Source organism: Parus major, chromosome 5 (assembly GCF_001522545.3).
Source record: "Parus major isolate Abel chromosome 5, Parus_major1.1, whole genome shotgun sequence".
Taxonomy (NCBI): Eukaryota; Metazoa; Chordata; class Aves; order Passeriformes; family Paridae; genus Parus; species Parus major.
The window spans coordinates 30,510,904-30,525,711 of record NC_031774.1 but is presented as its reverse complement, the minus strand read 5'-3'; the positions used below and the strand labels follow the sequence as shown (position 1 = coordinate 30,525,711).

At 37.3% G+C, this 14,808-nt stretch overlaps 1 protein-coding gene across 1 annotated transcript; it reads right to left on the bottom strand.

The window, feature by feature from the left end:
- Window positions 1-1,496: 1,496 nt before the first annotated feature.
- EMC7 (ER membrane protein complex subunit 7) lies at window positions 1,497-9,240 on the bottom strand. Its single transcript, XM_015630789.1, has 5 exons — window positions 8,947-9,240; window positions 6,616-6,735; window positions 4,627-4,765; window positions 4,005-4,085; window positions 1,497-2,149 (listed from the first exon to the last, which is right to left on the bottom strand). Exons 1-5 carry the CDS (start codon window positions 9,180-9,182, stop codon window positions 1,997-1,999), a joined length of 729 nt encoding a protein of 242 aa, XP_015486275.1. The 5' UTR covers window positions 9,183-9,240; the 3' UTR covers window positions 1,497-1,996.
- Between the last annotated feature and the right edge of the window lie 5,568 nt (window positions 9,241-14,808).

The following is a 14,808-nucleotide window of genomic DNA, read 5'->3' as shown; positions in this document are numbered from 1 at the left end:
CTCCATTCTCCCCAGAAGACAAATCAAGAACATGAACAGACACCATGAAAGACGGCAGAAATACTAGTTCCTACCTTTGGAATTTTACAATGTTCCTAACATGGAAAAATGCATCAGTATGATAAGCTAATGCAATTCAATTGTTATTTCAATTACTGTTAAAAAAAAGTAACTCATGGCTTGTACTTTCCAGGATAGCACAGTAACAGTGCTAATTGCTCCATCTTCAAAGAGTTCCTTTCTGTTTTTCACATATTTTTTTCATAAGATACTTCTGAAAGAGTTTTTTTTTAAGTTTGTTTTTTTTTCTTCACCAATGCAACTTGACATTTATTTCAGTAGATCCTTCCAGCAAGAGTATCAAAATATTTTCTTGTCTCCACTGAAAATATTTTCCTTGCTGTATGGAACAAAAAGACCATTCAAACAAAACAAAAAGAGAGCAAAAACATGGAGCTTACTTCGCAGAGTGAAATCTTTCATTGTCAACAGAACATATTGGGTTATTTCTTCTTCAACACCTTAAAAATAGACTTTATCTTATGAATATTTAGTCTCTTGCAACTTTCATGTATCCCAGCATAACTTCTAAATATGTATTATAAGAAAATTTATAGCCCTCTTCTGCTACAAATACATGCATTAGAATTGATTTTGCTTCAGATGTACTGTAAGTGGATGTTAAATACCATTTTTGGAAGCAGATACACATTATCTATACTGCATAACACTGTACCTAAGAAATTACCAACTGTAAAGATGAAGAACAGCATTTATGACAAAAATAAAATAAAATTATGGACTGTTGCTAATAGTGTTCGGCAGGTCTGCTGTCATTTTAATTTGCAAATGTTCAACTAGTGAAAAGCAATCAGTTTTTTCACCTTTTCTCTGGGTAGCTTGAATAGGTCCTGTAATAAGAGATATACAGGCATGCTCAACAAATTTCTGCCAGTGACTTAGCATTCCTTGAAAGCCATATACTTTGGAACATAATTTATACAATGAAAATAATTTAGCTTCCTAATACACCTTAAGCTCTTTTCTTTCATTTTAAAATTAGTTAATTTGAACTTCATTTAAAATTCAGTATGTGGCCTCAAATAATTCCATTGGTAAGCTGAAAGCACAGAACGCATAAGAACCCTCAGTGTCAAAGAAGTGATACATGTAATTTAGAAAAGAAAGATTCAAGATCTTGGCAGTTTAAATGACTTCCTCATGCAAGATACTTGGCTTTCTTTTCTCCTGAAGAGTTTTTAGCTGAAAGTAGATCAGAGTAAGGGCAATATATAGTGGAAAATCTTTGAACTAAAGATTGCCCAGAGAGGTTGTGGAGACTCCCTTACTGAAGATATCCAAGAACCATCTGGATGCAATCTTGTGCTGTGTGCTCTGGGATGTCCCTGACGGGGAGATCGGACCAGAGGACCCATTAGTCCCTTCCAATCTTACCCACTCTGTGATTCTGTAAATTGTACAGACAGCAAACAGCATAAAATAAAATGATTTTATATGTAACATGTGACAAGATGATACAGCAAATTACTTACCCAGTAAACTCAAAACTTCATTTTGAAAGGATGATTTGTTCATTTTGGAACTCAACAAGTGCAAAACATTAAAGACATCTTAAAACTGAACTCCACTTCTATTATCTTTGAAATTTTTTTATACATTGTCTTGAGATATTTATTACTGTGAAGCACATTGTATAATTTATTTTAATTCTCTACAGAACAATATAGTTAATTCAGTGTCATCAATAACTTTATACAGATACAGTATTGAAGCCATATCATCTTTTGCTTACTGTCAAATACAAAACAGCTTATACAGTCTAAAAAAAGCTACAAACCACACTTGTAGCATAACATATGTTGTTGTGCCTGGTTAAAGTTTACAGTAGTGGCTTTTTGATCTTCCAAGACAAATAAACATGACACCACATGGTAACAAACAGCTATGCAAATTCAGACTTAGGAGGAAAACTTAACTACCTCCTTTTTCCAGAACTACTTTTCCCTGCTTTACTGCTGCTACCACCAGACTTGCTGGAAGATTTTGAAGAGAAAAGTCTTGTCATGAATTCAGACACATCTGGCAGCTCATGGTTGGAATTCAGCATGTTCATTGACTGCTCCATTTCCTGCATGAAAAGATCAGATAATATTAATAGCTTGTAGCAATTCTGGCTGTATCTAAGGCATCAGTTGAAAGACTGTATGAGAGAGATACCAAATTTTCCCAAATGTTGTTTTACTTTTTGTAGTCCTCCAGGATACATATAGCTACATAGTTTCATGCAACCACAGCCCAACATCCAGCTACATGCACACAGAAACATAAAACCCCAAAACTAAAAGCTGCAGTGTATGGAAAATGGTAACCATGTCTTAAGCAGTCTTGCAGGGCAACCATCTGATAAAAAAAAAAAATCTAAAAGATAAAAATTATTTCTTTTCAGCACTACATTTCTCCGTATTAAAATTTAGGCTATTGTTTAGATATTCAGATCTGTGTTCTCACAGATGTCACACTTTTTGTTTTGTTTTTCAAATTAGTATTATTTATAGCAAATTAACAAATTTTAGATGCTGTTTGAAGGGATTAGATATTTTTATTGCCCTACTTTCTGACACCAAGCTACTAGAGTACTGCAGCTGAGTTTTCATTCCTTCAGGGAAAAAAGGCTTTTAATATAAGACCATATATCCAGGTAAGCTTAATGTAACTTTAGGGTTTAGCAGAGTGGTTCTATAAAATGAATTAGCACATTTTGAAATAAACCAATTTTGAAGTACTTTTAATGCATACAACAGCTGAACTGCACATCCACAAAGGGATAATGCTTATAGCAATAGTGAGTTTCACGTGGGATTGTCACCTTGTTCTTCTCCCATTCAGAATCTTTAAGTGCTTACAAGGCATTTTAGTAGCCCTTGTTGCTACTACATCTACACTACACCTCTACAACAAGCACAGTTACTAAATCATTAAACTTTCTATATAAACTAGTACTGTGCTGATTCCAGAAAGAAATAACAAGTTAATTTGAAAAACATCATACAACCTCCCTAAGTTAACAATTTAATACATGGTCACCTAGAGAATGCCATTATAATTTAGTTCTTATAGATAACCTTTTCCTAATTTTTAAAGATAAATTATAAGCAAAATTCTTCCAACTTAAAAATTTCTCCTTAAGAAGTCATATCAGTTATCTGATAATAACTAAATTATCAAAAGCTTTGATGGTTTTACCATCAGAACAGCCTATCAGCAGTGTCAGATCAGTGAAAAAAGTAAGGAATATGTGATTATCTTTTTTTAAAATTCTACTTCCAGAGTTCAGCTTGGTTTGAAGAACATGCCATGAATACCTAGCATATCTCTGTATCTGTTTTTTAATTACAATTATAGCCAAAAGAGCATTATACAGCTCTGATATGCTTTTTAAAGGTTCTTACTTATTAAAAAAAATACTCAGACACCTATAAAGTACTACTGAAGATATTGGTCATTTACACAAAAAGGAGTTTTTAGTTCACCAAGCCTTCAAAAAGCAGCCACCTATGACAGGCAAATAATACTTGTTAAAGTAAGTATTTAAAAGATATAAAGATTTAGCAAACACCTTGAATCTCCATTTTCTCCTAGCCTTCTGCTATTCAGTATGTTGCATGATGAAAGGACAATAAATCAGATCATTTAATGATGACATTAAGACTCCATATGCATATATACTAGTGCGACATCTGGATTTCAGAGTGTAGAAAACTGTGGTTTAGGCTGAAGTGCAAATAAACCCCACATCACACTCTCCACAACACACTTGATACTTATTAAATGACTCATTGCTAAAACAGCAACACTGTTATTAGCTGAATAAATTATGCCCATTAAGTCTTCCTTTAAAGTACAGTTTTGTTTTTATTAGATTTGTGTGCCCTGAAATCTCATTATCTTTGGTCTCTCCATATGCATCAATTGAATGCACTTACCCGCCTCATATCAGGATCACTGGTGTTGACAACTTTAGGCAAAAGCACAAATATCAGTAATGGAAGAACCATCATCATCACCTACAGAGAAAACAGGGAACAACCTCTTCAGCTTAGTTGTTGCTCTAAACACTTTTAGACCTACTGAAATAAAATGAAGCTCTACTAAACAGCTAGAACTACTGCATTCTGAATCAGTAAGACAGCAACACTTGTCAGGAATGAAACCTGCTAAAGGGAGTATTATGCTTCAAACAAGTTTTCAAAGTTGGACTGATAAGGCAAATCTTTAAGAGATGAGATGTTATTCTCTCTTATACCTGCTGTAATGACAATTTTGCAATATGTTGATCTCTGTACTACTAGAACAGCATCACATTGTCAAAGGAAGAGACTACAGTCTATTTTCAGAGGACATACATTAACAGTGGTATACAGGGGAGGAGATGTCAAAGAAAAACTTCCCATTTGTAAGCAAGTAAAATCCAGGAAAGCAATCCTCTCAGAAGAGCAAAGGAAAAATGCATGTTTTTCCTCAATTGTTTTATTCTTGGCATTCTGACAAATAGCTGTATCTATCTGACAAATCCTTAGCATTCTTGTAATAATTGCCTGTACATACCATAGGGTTCATGAGAAAATCTGTCCATCCCCAAGATTCTCTCTTTATAAAGTATGAAGGTGGTCCAGAAGATTTCATCTGGAGTGGGTATGGCAGCCTGACAACTTCAGAGGGTTTGATGTAATTCACATATCTTGCTCTATTAAGCAAAATATAAATAATTGAGGATATAAACATAGAATCTTTTAAAAAATCCAAACAATCTTCAATAAAAGACTTAAAACAAAACCATTTGATATGCAGTGTCTGCTAGGCTTCACTTTTGAAAAGCTAATTTCTCTCAGCAGCATATTTTATGGAATCAAAAGCAAACCATTTTTTATCACCTTGTAAACAAGCAAGAAAAACTATGCTGTTTAGGGGCCAGCTTTGAACAGTGTAGTGGAGTTTAACCAGTTTTCACAGGACATCACCTACTTGAGAAGTTAATACCTTTTCTGTAAGTGCATTAGTTTGCATTTATCAATACTGAATCTCAGTCTTTATTACTTCATAAGGTTTTTCCACAGTTTATCACTAGTATTCTTCATTTGAGCCTAAGATTTAGACAATTACTCAGTACCAACATCTTTGTCAGTCTTGACCCATTTTTCACGATGAATATTTATCCATTTGTGCAACTCCAGGGATGACTTCTCTCCATAAATAATTTATTCCTTGTGATTTTTTTCACCAAATACTCATCTATAGAATGTCCTTCCCTCCTACCTTATGACTACGTGTTTTCTTCAAAACTTGGTATTTTCAAGTAGATCTTCTCAAATACATCTGTTATCCACATGCCGTTTCCTCTTTCTAGTTATTACTGTAATTTTTTAATGCAGCACATCCCTTAGAAAAGCCCTGTCGACATTTTCCCCAAGTATCATCGTTTTTCATGCATCTCTGACTCCTCACCTGCATTCCTCATTAATAGTTTCTATCTGCTGGACTGGTAGAGATGCCAAGCCTCCTGCTACTTTCCTCTGCACATGTATCCCAGCAATTTACATCAAATTTGTTACCTTACTAGTCCCTTAGATACACAAACAGTGCTAAGCATGAGGCTATGCCAAATATTTAGCCTGTATCTCTGTATTTGTTACATATTAATTATTGCCAGTAAGATACTAACAAACTGTAAAAAAAAATAATTCCATAGAGTTTGGAAAACCCTAAGCTCAAATAAACTGTCTGGTCTTATTATAAGCTCAAACATTATTATAATATGACTGCAATTACATATTATAATCATATTATAATATTATTATATTAATTATTATTATAAACAGACTGTTTGCACTGTTTTCAGTGAGATTTCAATTTTTTAACCTCCCCTAAATATACTGCAGGAGTATTTACACTGATGACTGTATTCCTAAAAGTTAAGATGCGATGTGTGGGCTTGAATAAGGAAAAATTAACTACGAGCATTTTCATTTAAATGAAAATCACCTTGATAGATTTTTCTGTATTACTGAATAGTCTGCAGTTACAGTCAAGAGTGGTTTGGCCACAACATGAAAACAAGCTAACAATTCTACAGAAATAATGCAAACTGGCCACTGTTAGTATTAATTAACCAGTAACTGTAACAAGTGTCCTATGGGGGTGCAACAGAAATATTTAAAAATTTCGTTGTGCCAAGTACTCATAGTACATTTATTAAAGAAATGGAAAAGAGAAGAAGGGGGAAAAAAAAGTGTTGACAAATAATAAAGCAGTGAACTAGCTTATTCCTAGATTTTATTTCAGGATAGCTGCATAAAAAATATTAAAAGCAAACAAATAGATGAACTTTTAAAGTCTCTTTTCTCTTATTTTGGGTCATAAATATGAAAGGAAGAAAGATATCAGACTTTGGAATCTGAGAAATGTGCTTCTAGAAGTGATGCTAAAAGCTGACACAGTCTGAGACAGAACATCAGACCTGCAGCACAGCTTCTGTGAGTTCTTACACTGTGCTGTCACGTAATTCATCAATACAGTGGTAAATCAGAAAAGACTCACCTCATTTTGCCTTTTGAAGTTATGTCAACTCGCACGGGATCAAATTTATGAGCGGGGGATATAACTTCCACTACATAAGATCCTGAAGGTACATCATGAACCACAAAACTTCCATCTGTCCTGAAAAAAACAGTAAGTTCAGTGACATTTCAGTATGCTCCAGAATATAAGACAGGGTGTTCTGCTGGTATTTTTTTTTAAAAGAAGCTATATCATTTTATATTACAAATCTTAATATAACCACAATGACACAAAAGGAAAAATTAAATCAGTCATTATTCACAATATCAAGCCCCTTAAGTTCATCAACACATGCTGCAATAGAAGTGAAAATTCCCTGTCAGGTTAAAGATTTTGCTGTGCCCTCAAGGTGTTGTCCTGCTGGAGGAATAATTTAAGTCCAAATAAGATCTGAAATAAGTTATATTTCATGTATTCAAGTGATGACAGAAGCAATTTACACCTTCCTTCCTCCTTTTGAAATGCATACAGTGAAGTTTACCTTGCTTCAGTGTTTCTGCTGAAAGCAAACCCTCCAGACCGACATTCTACATAGTGTGAGTGGGTATAAGGGACAGTTTGAAATGCACAAAAATAGCAATTTGTGCCTTTGTTGTGAAATAGCAGTTTTTACTTCTAATTGCTCCCTTTAGGACCAGCCCACACTGGAAAGCTCAATCACAGCAATAAGGAAACTAAGAGCTCTGAACATATACACAGAAGGGATTTTTACACAAGTGGCTTTTATTTTAAAATATGAAACTTGAATATTTGATGAAAATATTAGTAAAAGGTTGCTTGAAAGCTTCAGCGTTAGTTGCCTTAAAGGTACAGAACTTTTCCACCTATGTGTTTCCAGAAATCTCCAGTAATAAAAACCTAGTGCTATGTACCCTGTTAAGAGCAACATCAAAAATCTTTTTCCTAAAAGTAGGATTCAAAGTTAATACAAATACAAAAATTTGTTCAAAGGGCAAAAAGTGTAATAAATCCTAACAAATTAGTAATATGCACCAGAAAGACAAATAAATGAGCCCTTTAAAAGTGAATTCCCAAAGAATTTCTCATTACATACTTCACACCACATCTTTAACTTAAGGACCTACGAACCTGAAACTGTTATAACAATGTTTCCCTGAAAATTTCCTTTTTATTTTTCATTCCTTATAGTACTGGAGAAATACAGAGTTTCAATTAAGTATTTAGAAATTTGCCAACCAGATCGCAGATATTAAATCAGCTCCCAAACATAATGTCAGGCTCTCATAACTTGTTTGTAGTGGCTTAGCAGGTGCTACACTGTCAAGATTCTACAAGATCTGCAGAGTATAATCTGTTCTGCTACTCTATTGATGGAACCCAAAGTCAAAGTTAACTACTATTGCACAGGGATTAATTAAAAATTATGAATATTTATAACGGCATATGTTAATTCCACATAATCTCATTTTTATACATATTTTAAAAACAATGCACTGTACTGTATTCAAAATCACAAAGAAGAATTTAGAATTTTGTCTACTCTTGAAATTATGATATCAGGTCTTAATTCTGAAGATATTTTCTATGTCTTAGATTCTCTAGATCTTTAGCATATCTTAATATATTCAGTACCACCCAAGTCTGAATAAGATTATGATTCTTTACAGCTTTCAGCTACATTTGCATGATGTTGTGCGATGGAATAAAGCGAAGTCCCCTAAATTAGCTTTCACCAGTACAGTTAAGAGTTTTTCACGGGTACTCAACACAGAGCTGCAACTCTAACTTCTGCCATGAAAGAACATATCTCCACACCGAGTAAATTCTTAGCCAAGGTAAGATTCTTAAATAAGAAGCGGCAGAATTTACAAATGAAGCTGAGAATAAACAAGGTCCTCCAGACACTGCAAACGCGTTTGGGGCTTTTGTTTTGGCTGTTGGTTTGTTTGTTGTTTTTTCTTAAACTAGAACTCCGTTCTGAAGTTTTTGTCCAGCAACCGGAGTCATCAGTTTGGATACATCTGCTGGAGGCTGAGGCCAAAACCTAAGGCAATGCACAGCAGGCCGTGCCCAGCGCATTACAAGGCAGGGGCCCAGTGTTCACAGCACCGCCAGCAGCTCAGCTCGGGATTCTGCCACGCCCCGGAGCCGCAGCCGTGCGCGGCTGACCGAGACACGGCCGAGCCCTGCAAGAGCCGCCCCCGACGCCCGCCATCTCAGGGCCGGCCCGGGCCTGCGAGCGGGCCCTACTGCCCCGGGAGCCGCTGGCTCCCGCCCGGGCAGGGCCGCCCGCCGCCCCGCGGGGCCCGAGCCCCCGCCCCGCCCCGCTTCGCTCTGCCCGCCGCTCACTTCAGGAAGCCGACGTGCTCCTCCCCGTCCACCAGCACCCGGGCCCCCGCGATCCAGTCCTGCGGCTTCACCCCGGGCACCACGGCCCGGCCCTCGATCTTAAACCGCTCCCCGGGGCCCGCGCCGCCCGACGGCTCCGCCGGCCCGACGGGCTCCGACCCGCGGGCGCCGCGGGGCAGCGGCGCCGCCGAGAGCCAGAGCAGCAGCAGCCACAGACTCCCGGCCCGCGCCGCCATCGCCGCGCGCCGCAGCCCCGCGCCTGCGCCGCCGCGCACGCGATGGCCCCGCCCCCGGAACAGCCCGTACACCTTGTACGGCTCAGGGGCCCGTGTGGGAGCGGCTGGGAGTGCTCACTCGTGTTCCGCTTTGGGAGTGAAAACAAAGGAGAAGATGCCACTTAAAACGTAGAATGACAGAAATGTGAACCTGAAGAAAATAGATATGTAAAAAGTACATGTATCTTCCTTGGTAATGGATATATTTAAGGCATTGTAGTTTGAAATCTTAATAGTTATCTTGAAAAGACTAATAAAATTTTCTAGGGGGGGAAAAGTAACAAAAAAATCTTACAAAAGATTAAAATTGGCCTAAAGCGTCATCTTTTAAAATGATTTATAATCCTGCAGTTTGTATGATTAGTTAGAATGAAAATGTGTTACTTAGTAGGTAGGCACAGACTTACGGGAGAAACCACGAAGGCTGTAATATCTTCCCTGCCCCCTAATTTCCCTTTACAAAGCACGTCCTGTTATGTCATATGTATTCATTGTCACATTGTGGTCACACTTGCTTCCTTCTACTTATTGATGTCAGGGTTAATCACTGAACGTGTGGAAAAGACTATCATTAAACAATGTTAACCTGGTCATCAGCTGATAATAAAAATACTGCATTATACCAGGCATGATTTAAAAAGCATGTGTCATATCAATGGGATGTTGTGAATTATTCGTCTGTTAATATCTTTGAGCTGTCTCTGCTTTGGAGGAAACCAGGAAGACATATGATCTGTGAGGTTCTTGTGTTACATAAGCTCACAAACATCTAAAACTCCAGCAGTTTTGGGATGGAAACCCAAGAATGCCAAAACTGTGTTAGAAATACTTACCAATAAAACCACTAAGAAGAATTTATGTTAAAGCTACTGATAACACTCTTTCCAGTACAACACCACAGGCAGACATCATCTTCATAGTGACATATCATGCAGTTAATATAAAAATGCTCACTTTTTAAAAAAAAATATCCTCAAGAAACTGTGTTAGGATACTGTTAGACCACAGTATGAATGATCATGCCCTCCAGTTTTAAGGATTTCCTTATCCTAATAATGTGTTTTTATAACCTACATAATACAGTTTCTTGGTTTAAATCCCTGGAAAATCCAAAGAAAAAGACACCCCCCCCCCCCCCCCATTTTTCTTTCATAATCCAATCCAAGAAGCTTCTCTCTCTCTCTCTCTCTATATATATATATATATATCTCATCCTGTTAACAAATTGAGAAGTTAATTAAACAGCATCTTGCCTTATCCAATAGTTGCACTGACATGCACCCTTTTCAGTGTTAGGTTAGTAGTCTCTTGTCCTCTCACCATGTAACTTCTTTACATGTTAAAAGTTCTTTCTCATACAGAAAGATATATTCAGCTACCGTATTTTTAAGTGTACACAACTGAGTAAAAAATTAATTTGGCTGCCTACTGCCTTTTTCTGGTTAAGACTAGCTATGACAGCAGCTTGAGTGGATTGCACAATGCTATTTTGTGAGTTTTGATATTGTGCTGTGGGTGTTTGTCTTCTAGATGAAAAGAACAAATCCCAGAATTACAGTAGTACAAATGGAAACAAAGACATAAAAACATCCAGATATATATTTATCAAAATAATTAGTATATCAGCTGGGAGATGCTACCTGTTTTTATTCTGGAAGGAATTTTACAGTTTCAGTTCAATGGAAACAACCAAACAATTCTATGAACTTGAAAATGCAGTCAAGAATGACCTCCATGTTTTGTAGTTGTCTTTTCATTGATGGATTCACTCCTTGAGTGGCAGCTACATAGAAAATTGCAAGTTTCTTAAAAATTCTACCCTCCTTAGAAGCAAATTTTTGGTTTTGTCTGAGTTCGTTCAACCAGCTGTCACTAACGCTACAGAACTGTCAGCCAGATGGGTGAGAGCTGATAGTCCCTAATGGATTGACAAAGAGAAGGCCTAGATTAATGTAATGCCATCATACTGTTAACACTGAAATCTCTGTCTCCAGATTCTTGTCACCTTGGGTTTCACAGACAAACTGAAAAAGCAGAGGAAACCTATTAAATCCCTTTGAATGCTTCATCAAAATCCAACATCATCACTGCTGTTTACAGAGAATTAAGTGGTTTGGAGTACTGTTGGATACTCTAAAGTAGTAAAAGAGTTTTTTAATCTCCTAAGGATAAAAGAAGTTTGCAAAAAAATGTAGAACTTATTTTGATGAATCCTTTTCACAGTCAGAATGCTAGCAAAACTTCCTATGTGTCTTTTGCTTACAGGTCACCATTAGTAAAGCATTTAATTCACCTTTGAACGTTTCATTGTAATTGCTCTGAAAACTCTTTCCATAAAAGAGAAGTAGTATTGTAGGCTAGTATTTAAGTATTTGCTTTGGAAAATGAAGGTGATTTGTCATTGATATTGGTTTACTGTAATATACCAGACAGATGTTGGACCACAAACAGCAGCAATCCAAAATCTGTTTTGTGGCTGAATATACAGAGGTGTTGACTTTGACCAGACAAGCAGGGAGCACCTTCAGCCATCTGCCTCTAATCTTCCCATAATCTTTGAGTCAGTCTCCCGATATAGATACACAGATAACAACACTCAACACACCAGATGAGTAATGCTGGTTCGCAAATGTTTGGTAGAAGCAAAAATACAATCCTTGCTGACACAAAGAATAAATAAGAACTACATGTGCATCGGAGTCCTCATAGATACATCCTACTTGTTTTTTGATAATCTAATTAGAGGTGAGAAGAAATCAAAATGCCCAGCCAAGTGAGCAGATTTATGAGAATACACAAACTGAAGATAGATGGAAGAGTTCAGCAAAAAGGTACCATAAAAGGCCACAGCCAGGTAACTCATTTACTGTTCTCTCTCCTACCCAAGGAGCTTTATTATGATTAAACACAATATTAACAAAAATTGTGCTGCATATTTCTTTCAGCAACATTTGGGAAAAAAAAATAAATTATTGTGGTGTGCCATCTACTGGCAATTTACTGTGCTACACGGATAGAAAAGTCAGGATTGCAGCCTGAGTTCAGCAATAGAACAGTCTTCTTGTTCTCTTGCATGTAAGACGCCCTGAGAGGGTCTCTGACATAGGGCAGAAAGTGCACAGGCCATCTTCAGTTGCTCCAGATCCCAGTCTGCTTCAAACAGATTGCCATTCAAAGAATGGCAATGAAGCTGAAGAAAGGTCTGGATCACAAGTCTCCTAAGAAGCAGCTGGGGCAGCTGGGTTTTTTTAGCCTGGAGGAAAGGAGGCGTGGGAGGACCTTACTGTTCTCTAAAACTACCTGAAAAGAAGTTCCAGCAATGTGGGGATCAGCCTCTTCAACCAAGTAACAAGTGACAGGAGGAAATGGCCTCAAATTGCACCAGGGGAGATTTAGGTAAGACATTAGGAAAAAAATCCTAATCAAAAGCGTTGTCAAGCATGGGAATAGGCTGCTCAGGGAAGTGCTGAAGTCCACATTCCTGGAAGTATTTAAATGACACAGAGATGTGATGCTTAAGGATACAGTTTAGTGGTGGACTTGGCAGTGTCAGGTTACTGGTTGGACTTGATGACCTAAGATGTCTTTGGCAATCTAAATGATTGGGGCAGAAAATCTCTTAATCCCCTGCAAACTCTGCAGTTGTCAGAATAATTCCTGCATCTCCAACACATCCACCCCCACAGCATGGAGTCAGCATGTAGGATTGAGGACTTTCCTGTCTCAGAGAGATAACATTCCCCTTCTCCCTTGCTTGCTTTCACCTCAAGCTGAGAAGACAAACTTCTTCAGGACTATTTTTGTTTTTCAGGAATGAATTGTTTACACCTTGTATTTCTCCAAAACCATGAACAGGATACTCTACTTCGGCACACTTATCCTAAGAGATAGCAAATGCTAACATTGAGATTGTAAGATGATAGCCAGTTTTGTCTGGTTGCAGCTGAACTTGTATTTACTAATTTAAAATCCATTCTTTGGTGGAGGAAATTTAATAGATTAAGTGCAGGGAAAAGGAGCATAACTTTTCTGCTGCAAAAATTTACAGACTTCCTCACGCAAGCAGAATAAATATGTAACATGATAGTAACCTGGAAATCAGTTTTACAATACTTTGACTGCACTCCTTATCTGCTCCTGTTCTCTGTAAAATTTTTTCCCTAAATGTCTGTTAAGCACCAATTGTGCATGAACCATGCAAGTAGTAGGTTTAATAATTGAAGCCTTCATCAAGCTGACTAGGTAAGGAGCTATGACCCACAGAATGGTGCTACACACATCCTCAGATTCCTGTGTTATTACCTGTATGGAAAACACCTGTAATCATTCACATGAGACTAGAATGACACATCAGTGTGACGTTTGTGTTCTAAAAATACAAGTAGTTTAGAATCCTTATTTCTTGGTATGCAGTCTAAATGCTGTTGTTTCTTTACATCTGGGTTTGACTTCCGTAATGCCACAAGGTGGCCTCCACATAATACAGCATTATCATCACATCCTTCACAGAATGACATCTAAAGGCATGCTTTTGCTTTACTGCAGTGTTAGTAACCATCCACCACAAAATGACACTCTTTTCTTTGTATTTCAGGCTCAAGAAGCTTACATGCTGTGTAGAGGAGGTCAGAGCAACACAAAGCAGCTGCGAGCACTTTCGTAGGATGTTCTAACAGAGAGGAGCTTGTTCAGGAACCAAGCGTGACCCGCTCACAGAACAGGTCTACAAGTTGTCTGCCCTGCAGAGAGTCTGGGAAATCCTGCATCCAACATGTGAAGGGCTGCAGTAATTCAGACAGCTTTAAGCAGTTCCTTCAATTATGCTACAGTTACTTCTGTGCTAGGAAGATCAGAAGAAATAAAGGCTAAAAGCAGCAGAGATACTCTTTCTGTCTGGAAGTTAAACCATTTCTGGCCCATCAGAAAGGTGATGCTGGTTTTCAAGGAGGTGAAAAGCCCACTAAAGCTTGATTGGCACTATTTCAAAGCTTACTGTTCCTTAATTTATTTTTTGGGAGACGTGGAGGTAGTTCTATTTTACACAATTTATAGTGGAACTTAGAAATACAACAATGCAAGTGGAATTGGAGTAGCAATTTCTAGATGATAAACATTTTCTTGGGTGTATTAAAAATGTTACAAAAGCTATTACAGTGTGTACTATTAGCAAATCTAGATTCAAATTAAATATGAAAAGTAGTAAAACCTGTGAGCTCACAATATTTGACAAAGCAAAAAGAACAAAACTGGGTCTTAAATTCCTTTTCTCATTTACAGAGAAAATTACAGTGGCTCTGAATTGAACAGAAGTAGCAGTAGAAACATTTTTTTTTTTTAAACGCAGTCTGTCCATTTTTGAGAAGCTGAGAACTGTAAGTCCTTGGTTTTAAGTTCATCTGTACACACCTTTCATGTACAAGGCTGGCATTTGTGATACATAACTTTACATGCACACAGCTGATACCTAAACAAGTTTACCAAGTTGCTACTTCTTTGAAATTCAACACTTAAAAGAATAACTGTTGGTAACTTTTTCCTACTGTTTTATTTCAATGTATTCACCTGTAATTCTCCTGTAATTATTTTC

What these genes read in the sequence shown, in the direction of transcription:
- EMC7 (XM_015630789.1), bottom strand. Translation starts at nt 9,182, where the DNA reads ATGGCGGCGCGGGCCGGGAGTCTGTGGCTGCTGCTGCTCTGGCTCTCG. An exon ending in GAGCACGTCGGCTTCCTGAA is followed by an intron (nt 6,736 to 8,946) that starts GTGAGCGGCGGG and finishes TGTTTTTTTCAG; the next exon opens with GACAGATGGAAGTTTTGTGG. An exon ending in GTGATCCTGATATGAGGCGG is followed by an intron (nt 2,150 to 4,004) that starts GTAAGTGCATTC and finishes CTTTTCATGCAG; the next exon opens with GAAATGGAGCAGTCAATGAA.